Genomic DNA, 19947 nt, shown 5'->3' with positions numbered 1-19947 from the left:
ATTTATTATGGAGAGGCAAAAGATCCAGAATAGTCAACACAACATTGAAGGCAAAGAATGAAGTTGGATGGCTGACACTATCGAGTTACAAGACTTACTTTAAGCTACAGTAATTAAGACAATATTATATTGGTTAAAGAATAGATAAAAAGATGAACAGAACAGAACAGAGTCCAGAAATAGGCCAAAGTAATAATGAATAAAGATCTGACACTATAATCTATGTGAAACAGTTTTGAAAACTGTAAAATGCCATATAAATCCTTGTTTGAAAAATGACTGCAATAATGTGCAATTATCCTAAACTTGAAGGAAGAAACTTCCAGGAATAAATAAGTGGGGCCTTGACATTCAAAAGAGGAGAAAGGAGACTGCTGACCAAAACGGATTAAGGGGTTTCCTTCCCACACAAACCCGTTGTTTTCAGATGATATCAAAGTGGATGCCAGTAAGTTGAGAGCAAAAGAAGGGGGCAGGGCATAGAAGTTACAAACTAAAAAAACAGAATCTTGAGGCTTAAAGTCTTTGTCAAATGAGGTGTTTGGTTGGAGTTACTCATACTTGAAACTAACTGGAATTGAATAGACTGTATGACTATTGACTTTTTGAAGGACTAAGCCCACTTAGAAAAGTCTGTTCAACTATTAAGGTAACTACGGAGTTGCCTAATATGCACTAGCAGAAACAGGCTATTAATACTATATAGCCTCCTCTCCAAAACCAGTCTTCATGGCCAATGAAGAATAAAGGCAAAGACATACTTTTCAAAAAAAAAAAAAAAAAAACAGAACGGAGGTTGCCAGGTGAGCAACCAAGGAATGTATTCTGTCAATCTTTGCAATTCCTTCCAGGTGGGATTTGATAATTCTTGTGGATAATTTATTGTTTATCAATTCCTATTCTCCTTTCTTCTTTTTTTTAAACACAATTCTTTTTTTTTTTTTTTTTTAAAGACTTTATTTGAGAGAGAGACAGAGAGCGTGTGAGAAAGAGCGCGCGTGAGCCGGGGGGAGGGGCAGAGGGAGAGGGGAAAGCAGAATTCCCGCTGAGCTGAGATCCCAGGACCCTGAGATCATGACCTGAGCCAAAGGCAGACGCTTAACTGACTGAGCCACCCAGGTATCCCCCTATTTTCTCATTTCTAAATGAGAATTTTAATTTTCATTATCCTGTTGCTACTCCACCATTTAAATTGAATGTATTGTAAGCAGATAACTTACCTGTAGGTTTGCCGGTGTATCTATATGTATATATATGACATGAAAATCCCCATCTGGCTATGAGGAAGAGAACTACACATTACTCAAACATCCTAGATTTCAATTTGCATGCAGTAAATGAATGACATTTTAAAGTTGTCTTTCTAGGGAAGGATTGAGTATGTTCTATATGCAAAATAAGAGTGTGCATGGATATTCGGGTAGCCAAATCTGCAGAAAAAGTTAAAATTAAGAGAGCTATAGTCTTTATCCTAGCCTTCTTCCATAGATTCCCCCCTTTCCTATTTGCTTATACTTATCAAGCAAAGAGGAAAATAACCCAATAGCAAACTAGTATTTAAAAATATTACAAATAGGTAATTGGGCTGAGTTTAATGGGCTTTTTCCACCAGTAATTATATTATTAAATGGATATTTGTTAATGTTTTTGGCTCACTAGTATTTGAACCTTTTTCTTATGTATGAGAAGTAATCTATCCTTCAACTGTAGACACCAAAATTGTTGGGTATTACCAGCCTGTCTGGCAAATAGGGCAGGAACAAATGGCTGAGGTTCTGCTGATCACACACTACTGCCCCCAACTTTGATCTGAAGCTAATGAAGCAAAGAAGGTGGGACACCGCAGGCTCCCATTCTAATGAGGGTGGTAGCCACCATGTGTAATTTCCAAGAATGGCCCTGTAGCAGTAGGTAATGATTCAACATCAAAGGTTGACAAGACTGCAAACTGTGTTTTCTGTGCCAAGCAACAGTGGTAGTTCAGTAGGATTAGTTCTGCAGGATGGTTTGGGACAACATTCCTAACCTCTAGTACGGGATCTCCAGTCTTCCTAAAAATTCTGTGACCTGTCCAATATCCCTTAGCAAATACCTTCTCCACTTAAATTGCTAGACTTGGTTTCTGTTGATTACGAGGCACCCTAAATGAAACACACTGCATACACATATTTTGTTTATAATTTATAGCAGAAAAATATGTTCCTAGTTTATATGGAGCTAAGTATACCCAACTTCTAGGTAAAGCACAAAGAATGCATGACTTTTGAGCACTCTTGCACCTGCAAGGTTGGATACAGTTATTAAAACAATTTGGTCCCTTCTAGCTCTAATAGCTTCTTTCTATTCCATGATATGAACACAGAAACTAACCAGATATTTCTTCATTTATTCACTCACTACATATTTGCTAAGTACTTACTTGGTGCAAGGCACTGTGGGAGATAAATATATGTAACCTTTGATCACATAATTCCTTATAATTTTACAATTTATTAGGCAAGATAGTAAATAAATAATGACAATCCCAGGCAATATATTCTAAGTGCTATGTGAGTGCTCTTAAGAATCTGAAGCTGTACTGTCCAATGACTTTGTGTGACTGATGGAAATGTTCAGTAATTCTGCACTGTCCAATAAGGTAGTCACCAGTCACATGTAGCTACTGAGCACTCAAAGTGTGGCTAACGTGACTCTGGAAATAATTCTTTATTTAATTTGGTTTCAATCTATTTAAATTTAAATAGCCAAGTGCCTAGTGCTTCCTGTACTGGATAGCACAAATTGGGTTCAAAAAAAGGTAAACAGGGGCACCTGGGTGGCACAGCGGTTAAGCGTCTGCCTTCGGCTCAGGGCGTGATCCTGGCGTTGTGGAATGGAGCCCCACATCAGGCTCCTTCACTATGAGCCTGCTTCTTCCTCTCCCACTCCCCCTGCTTGTGTTCCCTCTCTTGCTGGCTGTCTCTCTCTCTGTCAAATAAATAAATAAAATCTTAAAAAAAAAAAAAAGAAAAAGGTAAACATACTTTAATATGGGATCATAAGGGAATAATAGCCAGGACAATGCAATTCACAACTCTCTCCAAGGTAAGTATTATTACGCACATTTCACATGAAAGGAGGACACTAACGGTCAAGGAAATTAAGTATCTTACTTAGTTCACACAAGGAGGAAAAGGTGGAGCTAATATCTCAAACCCAGGTATACGCCCATTCAGCTTTTCCTCTGCCTACAGAAGCTTATATAGCTTCTGAAAACTTCATGGACAAGATCTATGAGCTGAGCTTTTTTTTTTTAAGATTTTATTTATTTATTTGACAGAGACAGCCAGTGAGAGAGGGAACACAGGCAGGGGGAGTGGGAGAGGAAGAAGCAGTCTCCTAGCGGAGGAGCCTGATGTGGGGCTCGATCCCAGAACGCTGGGATCATGCCCTGAGCCGAAGGCAGACGCTTAACGACTGCACCACCCAGGTGCCCCTATGAGCTGAGCTTTGAAGGGTAATTAGATATGATGCATATACAGTAGTAGAAGAATAGAAAGAAAAGCATGAACAAATATTCGGAGGCAAAGAGCAAGAAGGCTTAGTTTTATTGAATTGCTAGATTACTAAAGGGCCTTAGAAGGCAGGGAAGATATGCTGTATATAAGTACCTGATTGTTAAAGACTTTGAATGTCAGGCTAAAGGAACTATCTAGTAGGGGATGGGAATCTATTGACATTTTGGAGGAAAAGCAGTGTCAAGATCAAGAGGATATTTAAGAGCACTGACACAGAGGCAACGAAGTCAGATTGGAGGGGAGACCCAGAAGGTAGAGAGCAGGTTGGGAGACTCTCAAAAGATTTCAAAGGGGAGCAAACATGATCCTAAGCTATCCAGGTGACAATAAGAATGGAAAGGAAGAAAGCAGCTCCTTGGCAGAAGCTGCCAACTGGTGGCACACATTTGGTCAACAGGTTATGTTTTGTTTGGCCCAACGAATGTTTATATTTTTTCATTTAGCTGCCAACACTGTAAAAGATTTTAAGTAAACATCCAGATTTATAGCTTTTCTCTTAGGGAAAAAAGAAGAGTAAGTTTGCCAACCCTGGGCTGATATTCAATTTGGCATCAATTAACTAGAACAGAGTGTTCACCATTCCTTTTTGGATGGGTACGCTTTCTCCAGCTTTTCAGAGTCCTTGCTTTTCCCATTTGTATTACATCTGGTCTACCTCCCTGATGTATGTTACCTGCCTGGCCCTGATTCATAGGATAGTAATGGAACAACTGTTAGAAATAGCTAAAACAAACAGTCCTTTCATTGTAGTCTCATTAGGCAAAATCTAAATCTTAAGAAATGGTACTTCAAAACTTACATTGATATTATCATTTTTATGATAGCTTTTTTCTTCAATTGTTCAAATACTATTATATATACATAGCATTAGGTAATTACCCCTCTTCTCCATCAAACACTGTTACATTAGGAGGTAGAGCAAATGTACAGAATGATCTTATCTGATCAATAAGAGCTACTTAAGAACAATGGAGAGTATTTACATTAAACCATAGTCCTTGGCAGCAATGGGATGCTGCCATTACCACCTTCTAGTGGGTTTCTTTTGTAAGTCCTTATACGCCAGGATGTCTCCATAGGGAAACACATCCCCATTGCTAGCTCTGAACTTAGTGAACTTATGAAGGATGAAAGCAAATGGGGGTTAAACTTGACTTTTGTATTAAAGTTTTAAACTACTTTAATGATACTGTTTGGACGCTTACCAGTAAAAAATTCTGAATCTCAGGTAAAAAAGTAAATTTAATAAGCACTCTGAATGGAACTCTTTTTCATTTATTTTTTTTAATTCCAAGATTTTTTGCTTCACCTTATCTGTCTGGAATATAAGCCTAATATAAAAATACTGTGCAATTTTTGAATATGGTATAGACTCATTTATGAAATGATTTATTATTATATATAATCAATCATACTCTAGGAAAGATAATATCTCCTAAGAAAACATACAAATTCAGACTCAAACTGTCTCTTCATGTACTGCCCCCAATATTGGCATTGTGAAGATGTGCAAAAACTATGACCACTGAATTTTAAAAAGTCTAGATCACATATTAAATTTTAAAACAACATAAATAAAATGGATAGCAGTCAGTTATAATGATATCCACTTTGAAAAGAATGGTAGAACTATATACTATTATTAATAGACATTTAGTGGATACTTTGCTAGGCACAATGTCTGTACTTGGGAGGATTACATTTAAGTGTATGGAGAATTTTTTATTCCAATGGAGCATGGGCAAAGTGCTATGTACCATTTTAATCAAATGGGATTGCTTATTAAGAATTAAGTGTATCATTTACCATATACAAAGCTTAGACTAAGATAGTATTTCTTATATTCTTCTTATTGGTTGCATGACCTCTTAAAGAGTGGGGGTGAATTAAATAGGTCTTTTCTATTAGTCTCTTTAGTTCCTTTTATATTAATTCCGCGTAGCTTAACTATCATATGCAAAAAACCTTTCTCAATTTTTCTGGTGATTGAAAACTATTCCTGTTTCTTGGATGGTGTTCCTGTAATTTAATTTTCAAGCTAGTGGCATGTAAAAGAAATTAAATGAATTAATTTAGTTAAATAACATTAAGTCGATAAGATCTCTTCTGTATGATTGCCAAGCCATATTTTAACCAAAGAAGGCAGGCCATAAAAATCAAGCAAATCAAATTCATCACATATGATATGTACCTAACTGAACAAGAATCACTAGCCCAGAACCACAGGTAACAACATTAAAATAGCCTCTGAGAAACCAGATCCACCAAGTGTTAGAAAATGTGCTATATTCTTACATTATAAGACTATAACCATTTGCTATTGAATCTACGGGTGGGAAGTTGTGGGGCTGCTTCTCCTATTAAGAATGGTAACTTTTCCTTGAAATGATTCTTTCTTTCTTTCTTTCTTTCTTTCTTTCTTTCTTTCTTTCTTTCTTTCTTTCTCTTTCTTTCTTTTTTAAAGATTTTATTTATTTATTTGACAGAGAGAGACATAGCCATCAAGAGAGGGAACACAAGCAGGGGGAGTGGGAGAGGAAGAAGCAGGCTCGAGCCGGATGCAGGACTCAATTCCAGGACCCCAGGATCACGCCCTGGGCCAAAGGCAGACGCTTAACGACTGAGCCACCCAGGCGCCCCTGATTTCTTCTTTCTTAGAATTACCTGTAATGTTTAAAAATTCTACACACAATAATATTCTACATTAGGGAGGTAGACTCATAGACTCAATGTTGGGGCCAAGTAGTTTACATAGTGAAGTTAGTACTTACAGGATTCAATGATAAAATAAGTAAACGTAATTCATAAACTGTTAAGTAACATGTAAGGGACTATTATTATTACTTTCACTTCAAAAAAAAAAGCTGGGGCGCTTGGATGGCTCAGTTAGTTAAGCGTCTGACTTTGGTTCAGGTCATGATCCCAGAGTCCTGGGATCGAGCCCCGCATCAGGCTCTGTGCTCAGCACAGAGTTTGCTTGTCCCTCTTCTTCAGCCCCCAACCTGCCCCACTCATACTTGCTCTCTCTTTCTCTCTCTCAAATAAATAAATAAATAAATAAATAAATAAATAAATAAAATCTTTTTAAAAAGCTACTCAGAGAATTGGAAAATTGTTATTTGGAATATATCCAGGGACAGGGAAGCAAACTTAAAAAAGAACTACAAGCATACAAAAACGGTGCTACAAAGACCAATCAAGAATCTTAACTTATTTTGCTTATAGGAATGCCCCTTTCATCCCCCATGAAGTCAGCCCCATTTAAATTTATAATCTGTGGCCACGCTGTTTAACGTCTCTGAGTCTCAGTGTTCACATGCATAAAATGTTGAAAATAATAACTTCCTTGAAGAATTAGGAAACCAAAGGAAGGTGGCACATTGTTGTTCAAGAAATGCTAACTATTAGTAATGTACTGTACCCGGTCATCAACTCCATAGCATACTACTAGAAAATGCAGCAAAATAATGAAGAAACAAACTCCAGAGCCAGATTATGGATTTAGATTCTAGCAAGGGCAACTTCCAAGCTGTGGGCTCCGAGCACATTGTTTTCACAGGTGCGGGAGGCACTGATCCCAGCAGGTGAGGGACTGAGAGCTGTCACTGAGGCCCAAATCCATGTTTCACTTTTACTTTCTCAGGACTCCCTTCTCTAACTCCTCAAATAAGTTTTCTTATAATTCTTATTGCACTCTGTACTCCTTCCTAACACTGGTCAGTTATAATTACATAGAATTACATAGTTGTTCCTACTAATATCTCTCTCCATTAGACTGTAAGCCCTAAAAGCATAGGGAGCATATTCAACTATTTCAAGGACTACCGTTGCTAACACCTCAAATAGCCTCACTAAATATTTTTGAAAGAATGAATAAATAAAAAGAATATGGTTTCTCAATAAACTTCTTGGTACTTCTTGTGTAGAATGGCAATGTCCAGATGTGCAGTAGAAGAATGAAATGAGAATATGGGAAGGCAGAGTAGACTTGACTTAGTTATTGCATGAAGTCTGAAAAGGGCAAAAAGAAAAAAAAAAAGACGAGCTTTAAAATCAGGGCTAATTTAAAATCACTTTCATTAGTCAAATTACACTGGTTAGTAGACCACTGATCTCTTTAGACAAGTTGTTCTCAACCAGTGTGATGGACTTGTTGTGATGGCTTTACTTTTCTTTATACATTAGAATGGGCCTCACAGTTATGACGATAAAAACATATTCCCGAATAAGCTTATGAGAGTATGTTACCCGCATGAACTTCATGTGTCCCTTGTGGGTGTCTCAAGAGGGAAAAAAAAAAAAATGCAGGGAAGCACTACTCCAGGACGGTGATTTCTAACTTTTACAACTCTGTAGGGTATGTTGGAATACCTTAAAAACACCTCAGGACTTTCAAGGGTGGTAGGAATACTGCAAGACAAGAAGAAAGTCAGGATCTCTTCTCTTGGCTGTATAAACGACCGTGGCCCAGCAGAAAGACCGCTCACTTATGAGGAGTGCTTCGTCTCTAGTTACCTGTAGAGAACTATTGTGCTTAATTTTGAAAACACTGGCTTCCTTATGAAACATTTTGTCTTGGCAACTCAATAAGCCATATTGTGGGACAGAAATCTGTTCCAACTTCCCATGTGTGGATATAGTATTTTCCTTCGGGATAGGTCTCTGTAAGCCAAGGTTAAATGAATGTACTTTAAATTTTGAAATTTTTCATGTTTATATAAGCTTTCCCTGTCTTTTTAGAAATTCAATAATTCAGGTTATAACTTAGGGAAGAATGATGATAGTTTATCTGAAGCAAACTCAAGACTGAAGACCTGGTATAAATACTAAAAATTGAGAAATGAGTCTCTAATAATTTGTTTTATTTAAATATGTATTTTCAGGCACAGCTGGGTTTGAGTTCTAGCTTCACCACTTGCAAGGTATGTGACTGTGGCCAAGTATATGCAAACAATAACCTAGGAGAGCTCAGAGCTGGCTGCACAGGTTGTGCTGTGGACTGCCTGGGTTCATATGCAACTCTATGGCTTACCATCTGGGCAACATTGACCATGGGCAAGTTTCTGAAATTCTCTCTGCCTCAGTTTCCTCTTTGTGAAATAGGGATAATAAAAATACTGCCTCATAACGTCGTTATGGCCTAAAAGAATAAATACAGCTAAGTTCTTTGGACAGTGCCTGGCTCATAATAAATACTGAAAGTTTTAGCTACAATTGTGATCATTCTTTTACCCAATGTAATTTGCTAATTTCTTGACTTGTTTACACTTCCTGAGATTTTAAACATTTAATCATAGAACACAAGTGAAATGTAAATGTACAAACAAAACCAGCAAAACATTGGTATGAAAATGAAAAGTTGTGTTTGTATAGGGAAGTACCCTACTATTAGATTGCAACAATAAGCTAGAAGAAACCTGGATAGCTCTAACTAGTGAATTCTTTTGAAGACCATGTTCTAGACATTGTTCATCCTCCCATCTTCCAGCTCCCTGTCCCTCCCCTGGGAAAAATAGAGGGAAAAGTATCTATTTCTACCCCTCTCTCCGAGCAGGTAGTTTCTTCTAAATCAGGGCTCAGTGCCGACATCCTAGGCGATCATTGATTGTCACAGAACAAAAGCAGAATAAACTCTATTACCATACAATAACAGAGTTAACATGATGATGAGAGCTAACCTACTCTGGATATACTCTGGAAAGCTGAACATGGTTTGCAACTAGCATATCAATAAATTAATGAACAGTATTTCAAGTCTTGGGATGCCATTATTTAGCAATTTTTACTTTGATATACAAATTACATTTGTGTGTGTGTGTTAGTTGTTAAATCTTATGAAAAATTCTTCATGACAACCTTTGTCGTATTATTCAAAACTTTATGAAGGTCTTGAAACCACTTGGTGAGAAGTTTAAAACAATGAGTTCTCTTCCCCGTTTTTCTCTTCAGCTTAATTATAATGGGATCCCCTAACACCAGAGATAGACAACCAACGGTCAGGTTGACAGCACTGTGCCCTGTGAACAGTCCCCAGTGTCCAGAGTATAAACCCGCCTTCAGGACGGTCAACCTTTGACCTGTCCATTGTATCACCCCTTCCCCTCCCTGGATCTTGAATTTACACAAGCGGGAATGGGGATTCCAGTTTCAAAGTTTCGCTGGTCCCTCCCCCTTCAATTTTTGAGTACTTCGGTCCTCGAGGCCAAAAGTTAATACTGAGACTGCGGGAGTAAACAAAAACAGAGTGGGGTGCCCCCGACGGCTGCTGCCTTGCTTCCCCCTAGACTGCATCCTTACTCAACTTGCAAGCACTTGATAATGAACTTCACTAGGAAAGCAGTTTCCCAAGTCAGCGATGGTGGAGCTCTCGGAATAACAAATAAACGGAACTTCGCAGCTCACGCCTGAGGGTCGGCGCCTGAGGGTCTCTCGCCCCAGTGCCCGACGGCTGAGCAGGGCAGGGCCACCGCCACTGGCAGGGCTCCCTCCCCTGCCAACCCTCCACCCACCGAGATGCGAGGGGTGAACAGACAGGAACGCCAACTACGGACGGCCTCACCTCCTTCTTCCTCCTCCAGGGAGTTCATGCAGGGAAAGTAGCCGGCCAGTGCCTCGAAGGAGGCGGAGAGGCTGCTCCGGCTCTGGGAGCGCTGCATGGAGCGCCCCGCAGCGCCGGCGCCCCCCAAGCCCTGCCGGCCCATCTTGGACGAAGACCCACTCTTCCCGCGGTACAAGATACGAGGCGTCTTGGCGGCGGGGGCGCGGCGACCGCAGCGCTTCGGGGGCCAGGACGGTGCGGCGGGACGCTGGGGGGTCTGGCCCCGGCCTCGCCGACCCGGGCCGGACCGGACGCGGCTGTCCCGGCTGCCGGGTCCTCCACTTTGTTGGGGAGGGGCTAAGAGGAGGGGATCGAGACGGCGGCGGGCGGAGACGCGACTGCTGGCGGCGAAGGTCCGAGGTCTCGCCGGGAGGGAGCTGAGGATCCCGGAGGCAGTAGCTGCCGGAGTCTCGCCGCCCTCCCCTCGCCGGGAGATGCTGCTGATGCTGTGGTCCCCGCCAATCAGCAGTCGCAGGGGGAGGCGGTGGCGGTGGGCTGGCGGCTTCCGAGCGCGCGCCTCGGCTCCTGGGCAACTTCGACCCAGAGGAGCCCCGGCTAGCTTCTCTTCTTCCCCGCGTGCTTAGGGCCAGAGAGTGTTAGTTACAAGCACTACGTTAGGCATCGCAGATGGCGAATAGATCCGGCAAATTTTTGGTTGTCACTGTCCCTTTCCTCAGTTTCACTTAAACAATTTGTCAGTGCTCCTCAAGCATGGACAGGAAAGACTCAAATTTTCTCCAAATCCCAACACAAGGCTGGGAAACCTAGAATTAAAGCTTTCTCTTTTACCGTCTGTCTTAAAAAAAAAAAAAAATTCAATAGAGGAAAAAAGAAACCAAGAGCCTGAAAAAGCACCCATACTAAGAAAGCACTTTCTTGCTTATCAACTTTGCTTTAATTTCAGGAATGTTTAATGCTTTCTTTCTCTAGAGTAAATAATCTGCTACCTAATGTTGCTAAGAATGACAATAAACACTGGAAGGCTTTAAACACCTAAATAAAAAACAGCATCCTCTTAAGTTGGACATAACACAAACATACTAGAAACAAAATAGTTTATAAGTGACATAGCATGTCACATTCTGGAAACTGCAAATCCCTATCCCAGGATATGAAGCAATGGTAATTCCATTTTAATACGAGTCAGAAGACTGCCCCACTTTTTGCGGCTTATGAGAGTCACTCAACTTCTCAGTTTCTTTATCTAGGGGGGTGGGAAGGTAGGGTACAATGATTCCAGTCCTAACCATGTCACTGCTCGATTCTGGAGTACATGTAAGGGAGGTCTATTCTTTCATAAAATAAATATTTCCTGAATAGTATATACGTACAAGTTCTTTGTTTGATGTACTGGGAGATTCAAACACTCATTCAATTACTATTACTTGAGCTCCTCATATATGCCAGGTAGCTTTGTCAACACTTAGGACACAATAATAATCAGAGCAGATAAAAATCCCTGCTCTTGTGGAGCTTACATTCTAGTAGGGGGAGACAGACACAATAAATCAGTAAATTATGCAGTGTTAAAAGGGTTAGGATCTATGCAAATGGGGAAAAAATTAAGAGGGATGGGACGGGCTGCCGTTTAAAAAAGGGTCTGTTACAGTGGGCCTCATTGACCAGGTGACATTTCAACAGAGGTTTGAAGAGGTTGAGGAAGTTACCATTCAGGCATAGGAGGAGGAGAGCGAGTTTGAGGCAAAGAGAACCTCCAGGGAGAAGGTTCGAGGTGCATCCTGGACCAGCAGAAACGGGGCCGTGCAGCCGCAGTGGGGCGAGTGAGAGGAAAGGAAAGGAAATCAGAGAGATAAGAGAAAGAGAAAGGAACAGATGACCAAGGCCTTTTAGGGATGTTAATGAATCTGGCCATTGGACACTGCAACTTACAAGGTATTAATAAATGCATTCGGGTGAATAATCCTTTCAAATCTTTCTAAAAATTAGGAAACTTTCAGTACAAATGAGCAGGCCGTCTCGTAACAACTTTTGGTTGCTTAGATTTAGGATTTTCCAGGTTTCTTGCTTCAGTTTTTCTGATTAAGCTTTAGTTCTTCTCATTATTATTCCTACAACTCCTTCTTAGTTCAATTTCCTGTTCTTTATTCACTTTTGTTAAATACCAGCATTTCAATAGAACACTGATACAGCCAGGAACTCTCAGAGCACTTTCTCATACCATATTGCTTTTTATTCAGAGAACAAAAACGTTTTTAGTAAATGAAAATTTCACCGTAAGAATAAAGACAATCATAGAATTTTGCAAACTGAAAAAACTATTGAAAGTCATCTAATATTTTTTTTAAACTGTGGGTCACAACTTTCTAGTGAGTCCTGAAAATCAATTATTAAGTTTTGATCAGCGTTCTAAAAAATAAAATGAACTAAAATATTAGAGGCTAGCCCACGTAGTTAGTGCATCAATTAGCAGTACTGTTTTAGGAATACGTCTTCATGTAGTGTACGTGTGTGTGTGCGTGTGCATGTGTGTATTGTGTTGTGGTCAAGAGGAAAGTATCAAGGAAGAGGGACTGAGTGGGGGAAATCCTAGGAAGATAAATTGGCCAGGGGTGGAAACTTTTATTTTGGCATCCAGGGACATCACAATGGTAGCTGAAAGTCACTTTGGAAGGGAATACCTTGGGTTCCTACTAGTGATTGCAGGGGGACAGGGAATAGAAAACCTGAAACGGTGGTCATGCCTGAATTGCTTGGGCCCTGCCTTCTCTGTGTTAATGACCTGGCTTTCTGCACCATGAAGAAGTTAGTCTAGAATAGTCCAGATGCATCTATGCCCATAGGAGCATCACTTCTGTCTTGTAGTTTTAGAACACGGTTGTCCTGGTAAGATTTCTGATATTTTTCCCTATAGTTACAATCTTAGAGATACAGAGAAGTGACAGAAGAATGGCATGAGAAGTAGGGAGAACTCAAGAAGAAAGAAGAAAATCACCTTATTCAAGGAAGAAAGCTTTAAGGAAAAAGCAGAATGTTGGCACATGGGCATTCAAGAGACAAAGCTCAATAATAGCTGGAGACCTAGTCTTGGATGATAGCTTGTGGCATACACTGAACTTATTGAGAACATTACTGACTCCACTTCTTTCTGTCCTATGCTCAACTGCTTGCCTATGTATAATAAATTTTATATAAATAATATTTCTGACTTATGTTTTCAGCAAGTTGATTATTTCTTATACTATTCTAAGTACTACTATCCTCAAAGGAATTGAAACATTTACATAAAAAAAAGCCACTGATAAAAGATTGTACCTGTCATTCCTCCATACCATATTCTATATATTCAAATGGCTTTGGATGTAGTTATTAAATGATGCGCCATCAGGTAGTTCCATTATATAAAACTAAGTGTAACTCCAGAATCATTATAACCCAGTATTTGAATCATTTATAACTTTCTAATTCATCCAAAGATAATCAGAGGAAAATGTGAGTCACAAATATACACAATAAATTACCTTCTAAAAGCACAATGTGGTCTTGAAAATAGATTCTACCACTAAATATGAAAATCATCTTTTTGAAGAAAAAATAAGTAAATATAGCTTGCATATACTATTATAGCATTCTATTTGTTGAATATCGCACCCATTATGCCCCTCAATTCTTACATCAACCCTGAGAACGTCATCATTAGTTCTTCTTTATAGATGAGCTGGTAAAGACTCAATAATATTAAATCACTTGCTTAATTAGAAAGTGGCAGAGCAAGACTCCAATTCAGAGGCTCTGATTTCAGGTTCAATGCCCTGTTACTGTATCACGGGTGTCTCATACCATGTGTACTTACACAAAAACAGATGATAGATATAGTATGAATTGTCCAGTAAATGATTTAAGAGTAAATAAATTTTGAAAATACATCCTTAAAACCATATTGTTTATTTTAACAGTATACCAATTTTAAATTTATATTTGCTTTTTAAAAATCAAATCATAGTCATCAATTATAACAGGTCTAGAATACATGTCATTTATGTCTCTGTTTTTATAACAGTTTCTCAAAAAAAATCACCAAAATTTTAAAGGATGTTAAATTAGTTTACTCCTGAAATAGAGACTCGGTCACTTAGGTGGATATATGAAACAGTTATTACGTGAAGTAGTTATATAGTGTCTAGACTGCAGATTAATCAGCACACAGTTGTGCCTTTGGCAGCCTTGCCCTTTTCTACGCTAGAGATGATGCAGGTGAAGATGATGAGAATGTAAATTATCTAATAAAGGGAAGGGAAGAAAAGGAAGTAAGTCTCTGAGAGAAGTAGGGGAGAAAACAAGTAGCAAGGTTCAGAGGTAGATATGCTAAAAAGAAATAGAAAAACACTCCTCTGGCAACTCTGTCACCATATAGTATTTTCCAGCCACTCCAGAAATGGCTGGGTGCTAGAAGAGACAGGAATTGCTCAAGATAGGTTTTAGAGCCAGGCTGCAGACTGAACTGACCTCTTGATAGACATTTGCTTTTGATAACATGGAGATTTGTTTCTACCTCAGTCTTCACAATTGATATCAATTACTTTTGCCACCATGAACCAATCCTCCTTATAGCAATGACTCTATGCTAAATAAAACATTTATGGATATATGTTGTCTTAATTCAAAACCAATTCTCAGAATCTTAAAATACATACATTTTTTTTTCCGTCACAAAATAACTTTGCATTTAAGTCATGAGAGATCAAATCCATGTAGTCCACATTTTCTACGGACTTCAGACTACTAAAAGTATTTAATAGTCTTGGGCAATTAGCCTTGACTTGCATATGAAATCTAAAATATACAGTCTTTTCTCCCATCTCCAGCTTCATGTCAATATAGTAAAAATAAATTGTAGGCTTTTGTGATTTTTCAGTTTTCCAGCGTAGTTCTAGTGTCTACTCAGCACATTTACTAAGTGAAGAGCAGATGGGACACTTTAGCAGCTGGTCAACCTGAAACTGTCACAAAGGTTGATGAAGTCAAAGGATGAGTACAGAAGATGAAAAAGAAACATTAAATGATCAGCATTTTCATTGTCCTGTAATGAGATTCAGGATAATATTTGCCTTTATCTTATGACAGAAAATGTCCATGGAAGTTAATTTCTTGATGAGTCTAAAAAACAGTAATAAGAGTTGACTGAGGAACAAAGGGAAAAAACTCTAAAGATCAAAGTTATGAGTCATGAGAGCAGAGTAATAGACGATATAGGGAAAGAACAAACATTTGGATTCTAATATTACTTATGGCCCTTTACGTATAATAATGCTGATAATAGCGTTGGTGCTATGTTCTTCATAAGCATTATGTCATTTAATGCTCATAAACACTCTATAAGGCAGCTGCTCTCATTATTCTCATTTCACAGACAGGAAAGGGAGTGTACACTAATTCCATAAATATATGTTAGGTGCCTGCCACATGCCACACACTATTCTAGTTCCTGGCGATATAGCAGTGAACAAAAATGGACAATGAGCTCCTCATGAACCTCGCATTCTAGTGGAATAATCTAACACTCATCTCCCGCTTCCTATACGGCAGCCTTTTTCTAAACAACATTACATAACCAGCACATCAACTCACTTACTAAATGCACAACCCTGTGAGAGATATACGATTATCAATATCTTCATTTTATAAATAAGAAAACTGAAAAAAAAAAGCAAAAACTGAGAGACTCGAGAGTAAATCTCTTGCCCAAGGTCACACAGGTTATTAAGAAATGAAACCAGAATTTAAGCCCACGAAGTCTGATGCACACCTTTATAATTTATCCAATGTCACAAGTAGCAAATCCAGGATTTGAATCTCCAGGTATTCTTTTTTTTTTTTTTTTTTTTTAAGGATTTTATTTATTCACTCGACAGAGATAGAGATAGCCAGCGAGAGAGGGAACACAAGCAGGGGGAGTGGGAGAGGAAGAAGCAGGCTCACAGCGGAGGAGCCTGATGTGGGGCTCGATCCCATAATGCCGGGATCACGCCCTGAGCCGAAGGCAGACGCTCAACTGCTGTGCCACCCAGGCGCCCCTGAATCTCCAAGTATTCTGACTCTATAATCCATACTATTTAAAAAAAAAATATTTATTTTAAAGAGAGAGAGAGAGTGGGGTGAGGGGCAGAGGGAGAGAATCTCAAGCAGACTCCCTGCTGAGCACGGAGTGTCACACGGGGCTCGATCTCACCACCCATGAGATCACAACCTGAGCCAAAACCAAGAGTCCATGTTCAGCCCACTGCACCACCCAGGTGCCCCTACAATCCATGCTATTAACTGATAAATAACATGGCTTAAGAGAACCTTCTGATATCTGTATTAGACAACGGGGCTGCCAGTAAGAACTGTTTTTCCATCCATAACGAAGAACTTTCAGCACAGTAGTTCTGTCTCATTATAGGACATATTTATGTAAATCTTCATTTAGTTATCACTAGGAATCCAAAACTCTTACTAAATGTCCTCAACAATTTTAGGAGGCAGTGTACAGGGATGACTTCAGACAGCTCCAGCCTCAGAGGAAACAGGAAATATACTTTCATGAGATTTGTAATTATTGTTATTTGGTCACCCCTCGAAGTATACTTCCCAAAATAAAATGGAGTCAGTCATAAGCTACAGTGACTAACATAACATAATAAAAAAAAATCATAAGCTAAGCATTTTGGATAAATAATACCAAAATTTAGAAAAAGAATGCTGTGCCTTCTATATACTTTCTATAGACCATCTATATAAGTTTTAAAACAGTCACGTGAAATGCCATTTTCAAAGAAAAACTAAAATATTCATATAAAAAGGAAACCCTTTATTTCACTGGTTAAGCATGATCCAATGATAAGTTAGATAGAGTTAGAGATTGATAGGTAGACTACAATTACCAACACCTGTTTAGGGCCAGGGAAAAGAGAGGTACATGAAATACCGTTATGTTTCAATCATTCAGACAGTTTCTTTCTAATGTGTGATGGCCTTCACACTTGCCTGCATTTCCTCATTCATTGATATTTACTGGGCACCATATGCAAGACTCTTTTCTAGGATCTTTGGGTAAGAATTACACCAAACATGTTTGCCTCTCGAGATGCTCAGAGTCTGGTGGTAGGGGACAGGGAGGATAACACAGACAAGAAAAACAAATAAATGCAATATAGTGGAATACACAGTATATTTATGACGGGTTCTAGGCACTCTGGTGTCATCCAACAGGGAGGGACAACTCTACTTGGATGGGCCAAGAAACCTTCACAGAAGAGACACCTGAGCTGCATTTTACAGGCTGTTTGGTAGGCAGAAACCCTGACCATAGTAACTACTATCTATGCCTCTTTTGGATTTTTGAAAATGGGTAAGAGTTAGGGACTCTTTCTTTCTTCCTTTAGGGTGGTGGTAGTGGCAAGGATGGTTTCCAAGTTTGAGAAACTCCCTGCTCCTGTATTCTGTTCTACTATTCCAACCCGTGCTCTGGCTTTGGCAGAAATGTATACAAAGTCTTTATAGTAATGTTAGAAGAACATTTTCAAACATCTGAGACAAGAGAGAAGTATTCCTTCTACTGTAACTCCCTTGGAATTCCAGAGGAACGTCACCTAACAACGTCTCCTATCTTTATGAAATCAAAAGCACCATAAGATTCTGTGAGCATAAACATTTGCATAAATATACAGTAAGATCTAAAAATTTCATGTAAGTTTCAGGTACCAATGCCCCAAACTATGCAATATTTATTAAAAGTGCATGCATTTAAGCTGCTTTATTCATTTATCATTAATTTATTTATTCACTATTCATTTACTCATTATTCATTTCCTCCTTACTCAACCAGTGTGATGTGAATAATATAACCTACGCATGGAAAATAGAGGTATTTCCTTAATCACAAGTAACTCCAGTTCCTACTTGTTCCTCTTGGTTCTATTTCTTTACTGGCTAAACTTCATGTATTCCCTTCAACACACGTGGCAGTGAAGACTTCTCTGATTAGCATTTTGTTTAACTGCGTCATATATTGGTTAGATATAAGTGGTGATACATTTTTGTACTGCTTGATACCATGCTGACATAAAAATGGAGAATTTAACAGTTTTCACAGATATTCTGACTTCACTGTCCAGTTGACTTATTAACTGTAGGCTCCTTAATTATTTTTCATCATATACGAAGGCAGAAGATTTGCAATGAAATCATTTAAATTTGTAAAAAACCAAAGGCAATAGGGAAGAATGAGGATTCTGTCCAAGCACTAAAAATTGCAGGATCTTTAACAGCATATTGAAAAAAAAGAAAGAAAAGCCTATGGAAAGCCGTCATCTTGTACAAATCCAGGTCAGACATCACCTAGATTGGGCATAAGGGAACAGCTGCCTCAAGGTAGCTCTAGGCACAGCTCAGAACATTCGGCAAACAGTGCAGACTGTGTGCCAAGCAGGAAACTTAGAAACCCAACTAGACAAGTCATCCTCAGTTGACTCCCATCTCAGGCACTCTGTGTTAAAGGTGTCTGGAAGTAACACTTTGTCTGTCTTGTTGATCTGAAACCTCATCATAGGAAATAACAATACAGATTAAACATGTTTCCTTCGTAAAATTCAATTCAAGCTACTTCCACCTGCTATGCATCATGTATAGTCCCACAACAGGTGAGAAACTCAGGTCTAACAAGACAGAGGACTACTCCCCAGGGAAAACAGTCTCGGTAAGAGGGAAACCTGTAGTGTCATACAGAAACTCTCTAATAAATACAAGCAGTTACAAACAGAGGCAAATCAATATGTGTTCTAGTTAAGGGAATATCTCATAATGATTCTTCTAGAACACTGCATTATAACTTGTCTCCTTCTGCTTGGCAACTCCAGCCATTCAAACCCTTAATAGAGCAGTGTTTCAAATCCCAACTTCCTCCCCCATACTTCACAACAAATTCTGAAAAGATATTTGGGGAGGAGACACAAATCTTGATGGATGATTTACAGTCTAAAAAAATATCCAAACATACATTTTTAAAATTTGGCAACACCATTCAAAAAGGCTTTCCAAAAATATTTAAGGTCTAGCCACTATTTATCAGCATTTGGACATAGAAATACTGTGGTAGAGAATATCTAAGTTCCTTAATTTTCTGTCATGCATTAATTTTTTATGTGTGTGATTATCTGGCATTGATCTAACATCTAGAAAAAAGTCGTTGCTTCATGATTCACTGTTATAAGCTCCTAATTTCATTTCAAATAATACTGTTTTTCACACTATGAGGGCAACATTTTACAGGTTCTCTGGGTGAGGCAATAATAAAAACTTTATATTTTAATAAATCTTACATTGTATCTGAATAAATACTAAAAGATACTTCTCAAGGACAATGACTTTAAAAATGTAATTGTTACATATTTTATCACAATTCAACATAACTTCAATTTTATTTATTTTTTATTTTTAAAGATTTTATTTATTTATTTGAGAGAGAGAGAGCAAGCATGAGTTGGGGGCAGAGGCAGAGGGAGAGGGAGAAGCAGACTCCCCGCTGAGCAGGGAGCCTGACGAGGGACTTGATCCCAGGACCCTGAGATCATGACCTGAGCTGAAGGCAGATGCTTAACCTACTGAGCCACCAAGTGCCCCTATAACTGCAATTTTAAAACAGAATGTGAAAAATTTTGTACTATTTTAAAATTCATTTTTTAAAATGGATTCATTTTTATTCTCAACTTCAGATTACAGGTCAGGATCGACTGGCAAAGGGTATACTTTCTGCCTTCTGAATAGCCACTTAGAAGGTACATGGGGCAGAACCTT

At 38.8% G+C, this 19947-nt stretch overlaps 1 protein-coding gene across 34 annotated transcripts in view; it reads right to left on the bottom strand.

Moving 5' to 3' along the window:
* Positions 1-19947, bottom strand: part of RIMS2 (regulating synaptic membrane exocytosis 2) — a 561128-nt gene that overhangs the window by 16484 nt on the left and 524697 nt on the right. The window contains exon 1 of one of the 34 annotated variants that reach the window (XM_008689238.2): positions 10117-10921. The exons of the other annotated variants lie outside the window; for them this stretch is intronic. Within the exon in view, the coding sequence (XP_008687460.2) occupies positions 10117-10258 (142 nt within the window). The 5' untranslated portion in view covers positions 10259-10921. Of the gene's footprint in view, positions 1-10116; positions 10922-19947 lie in introns of those variants that run through there. 34 annotated transcript variants of the gene reach the window in all.

This window comes from Ursus maritimus, unplaced genomic scaffold (genome assembly GCF_017311325.1).
Source record: "Ursus maritimus isolate PB19 unplaced genomic scaffold, ASM1731132v1 scaffold_9, whole genome shotgun sequence".
NCBI lineage: Eukaryota > Metazoa > Chordata > Mammalia > Carnivora > Ursidae > Ursus > Ursus maritimus.
Note: the sequence above shows the minus strand (reverse complement) of the source record. Positions and strands in the feature narration are given on the sequence as shown.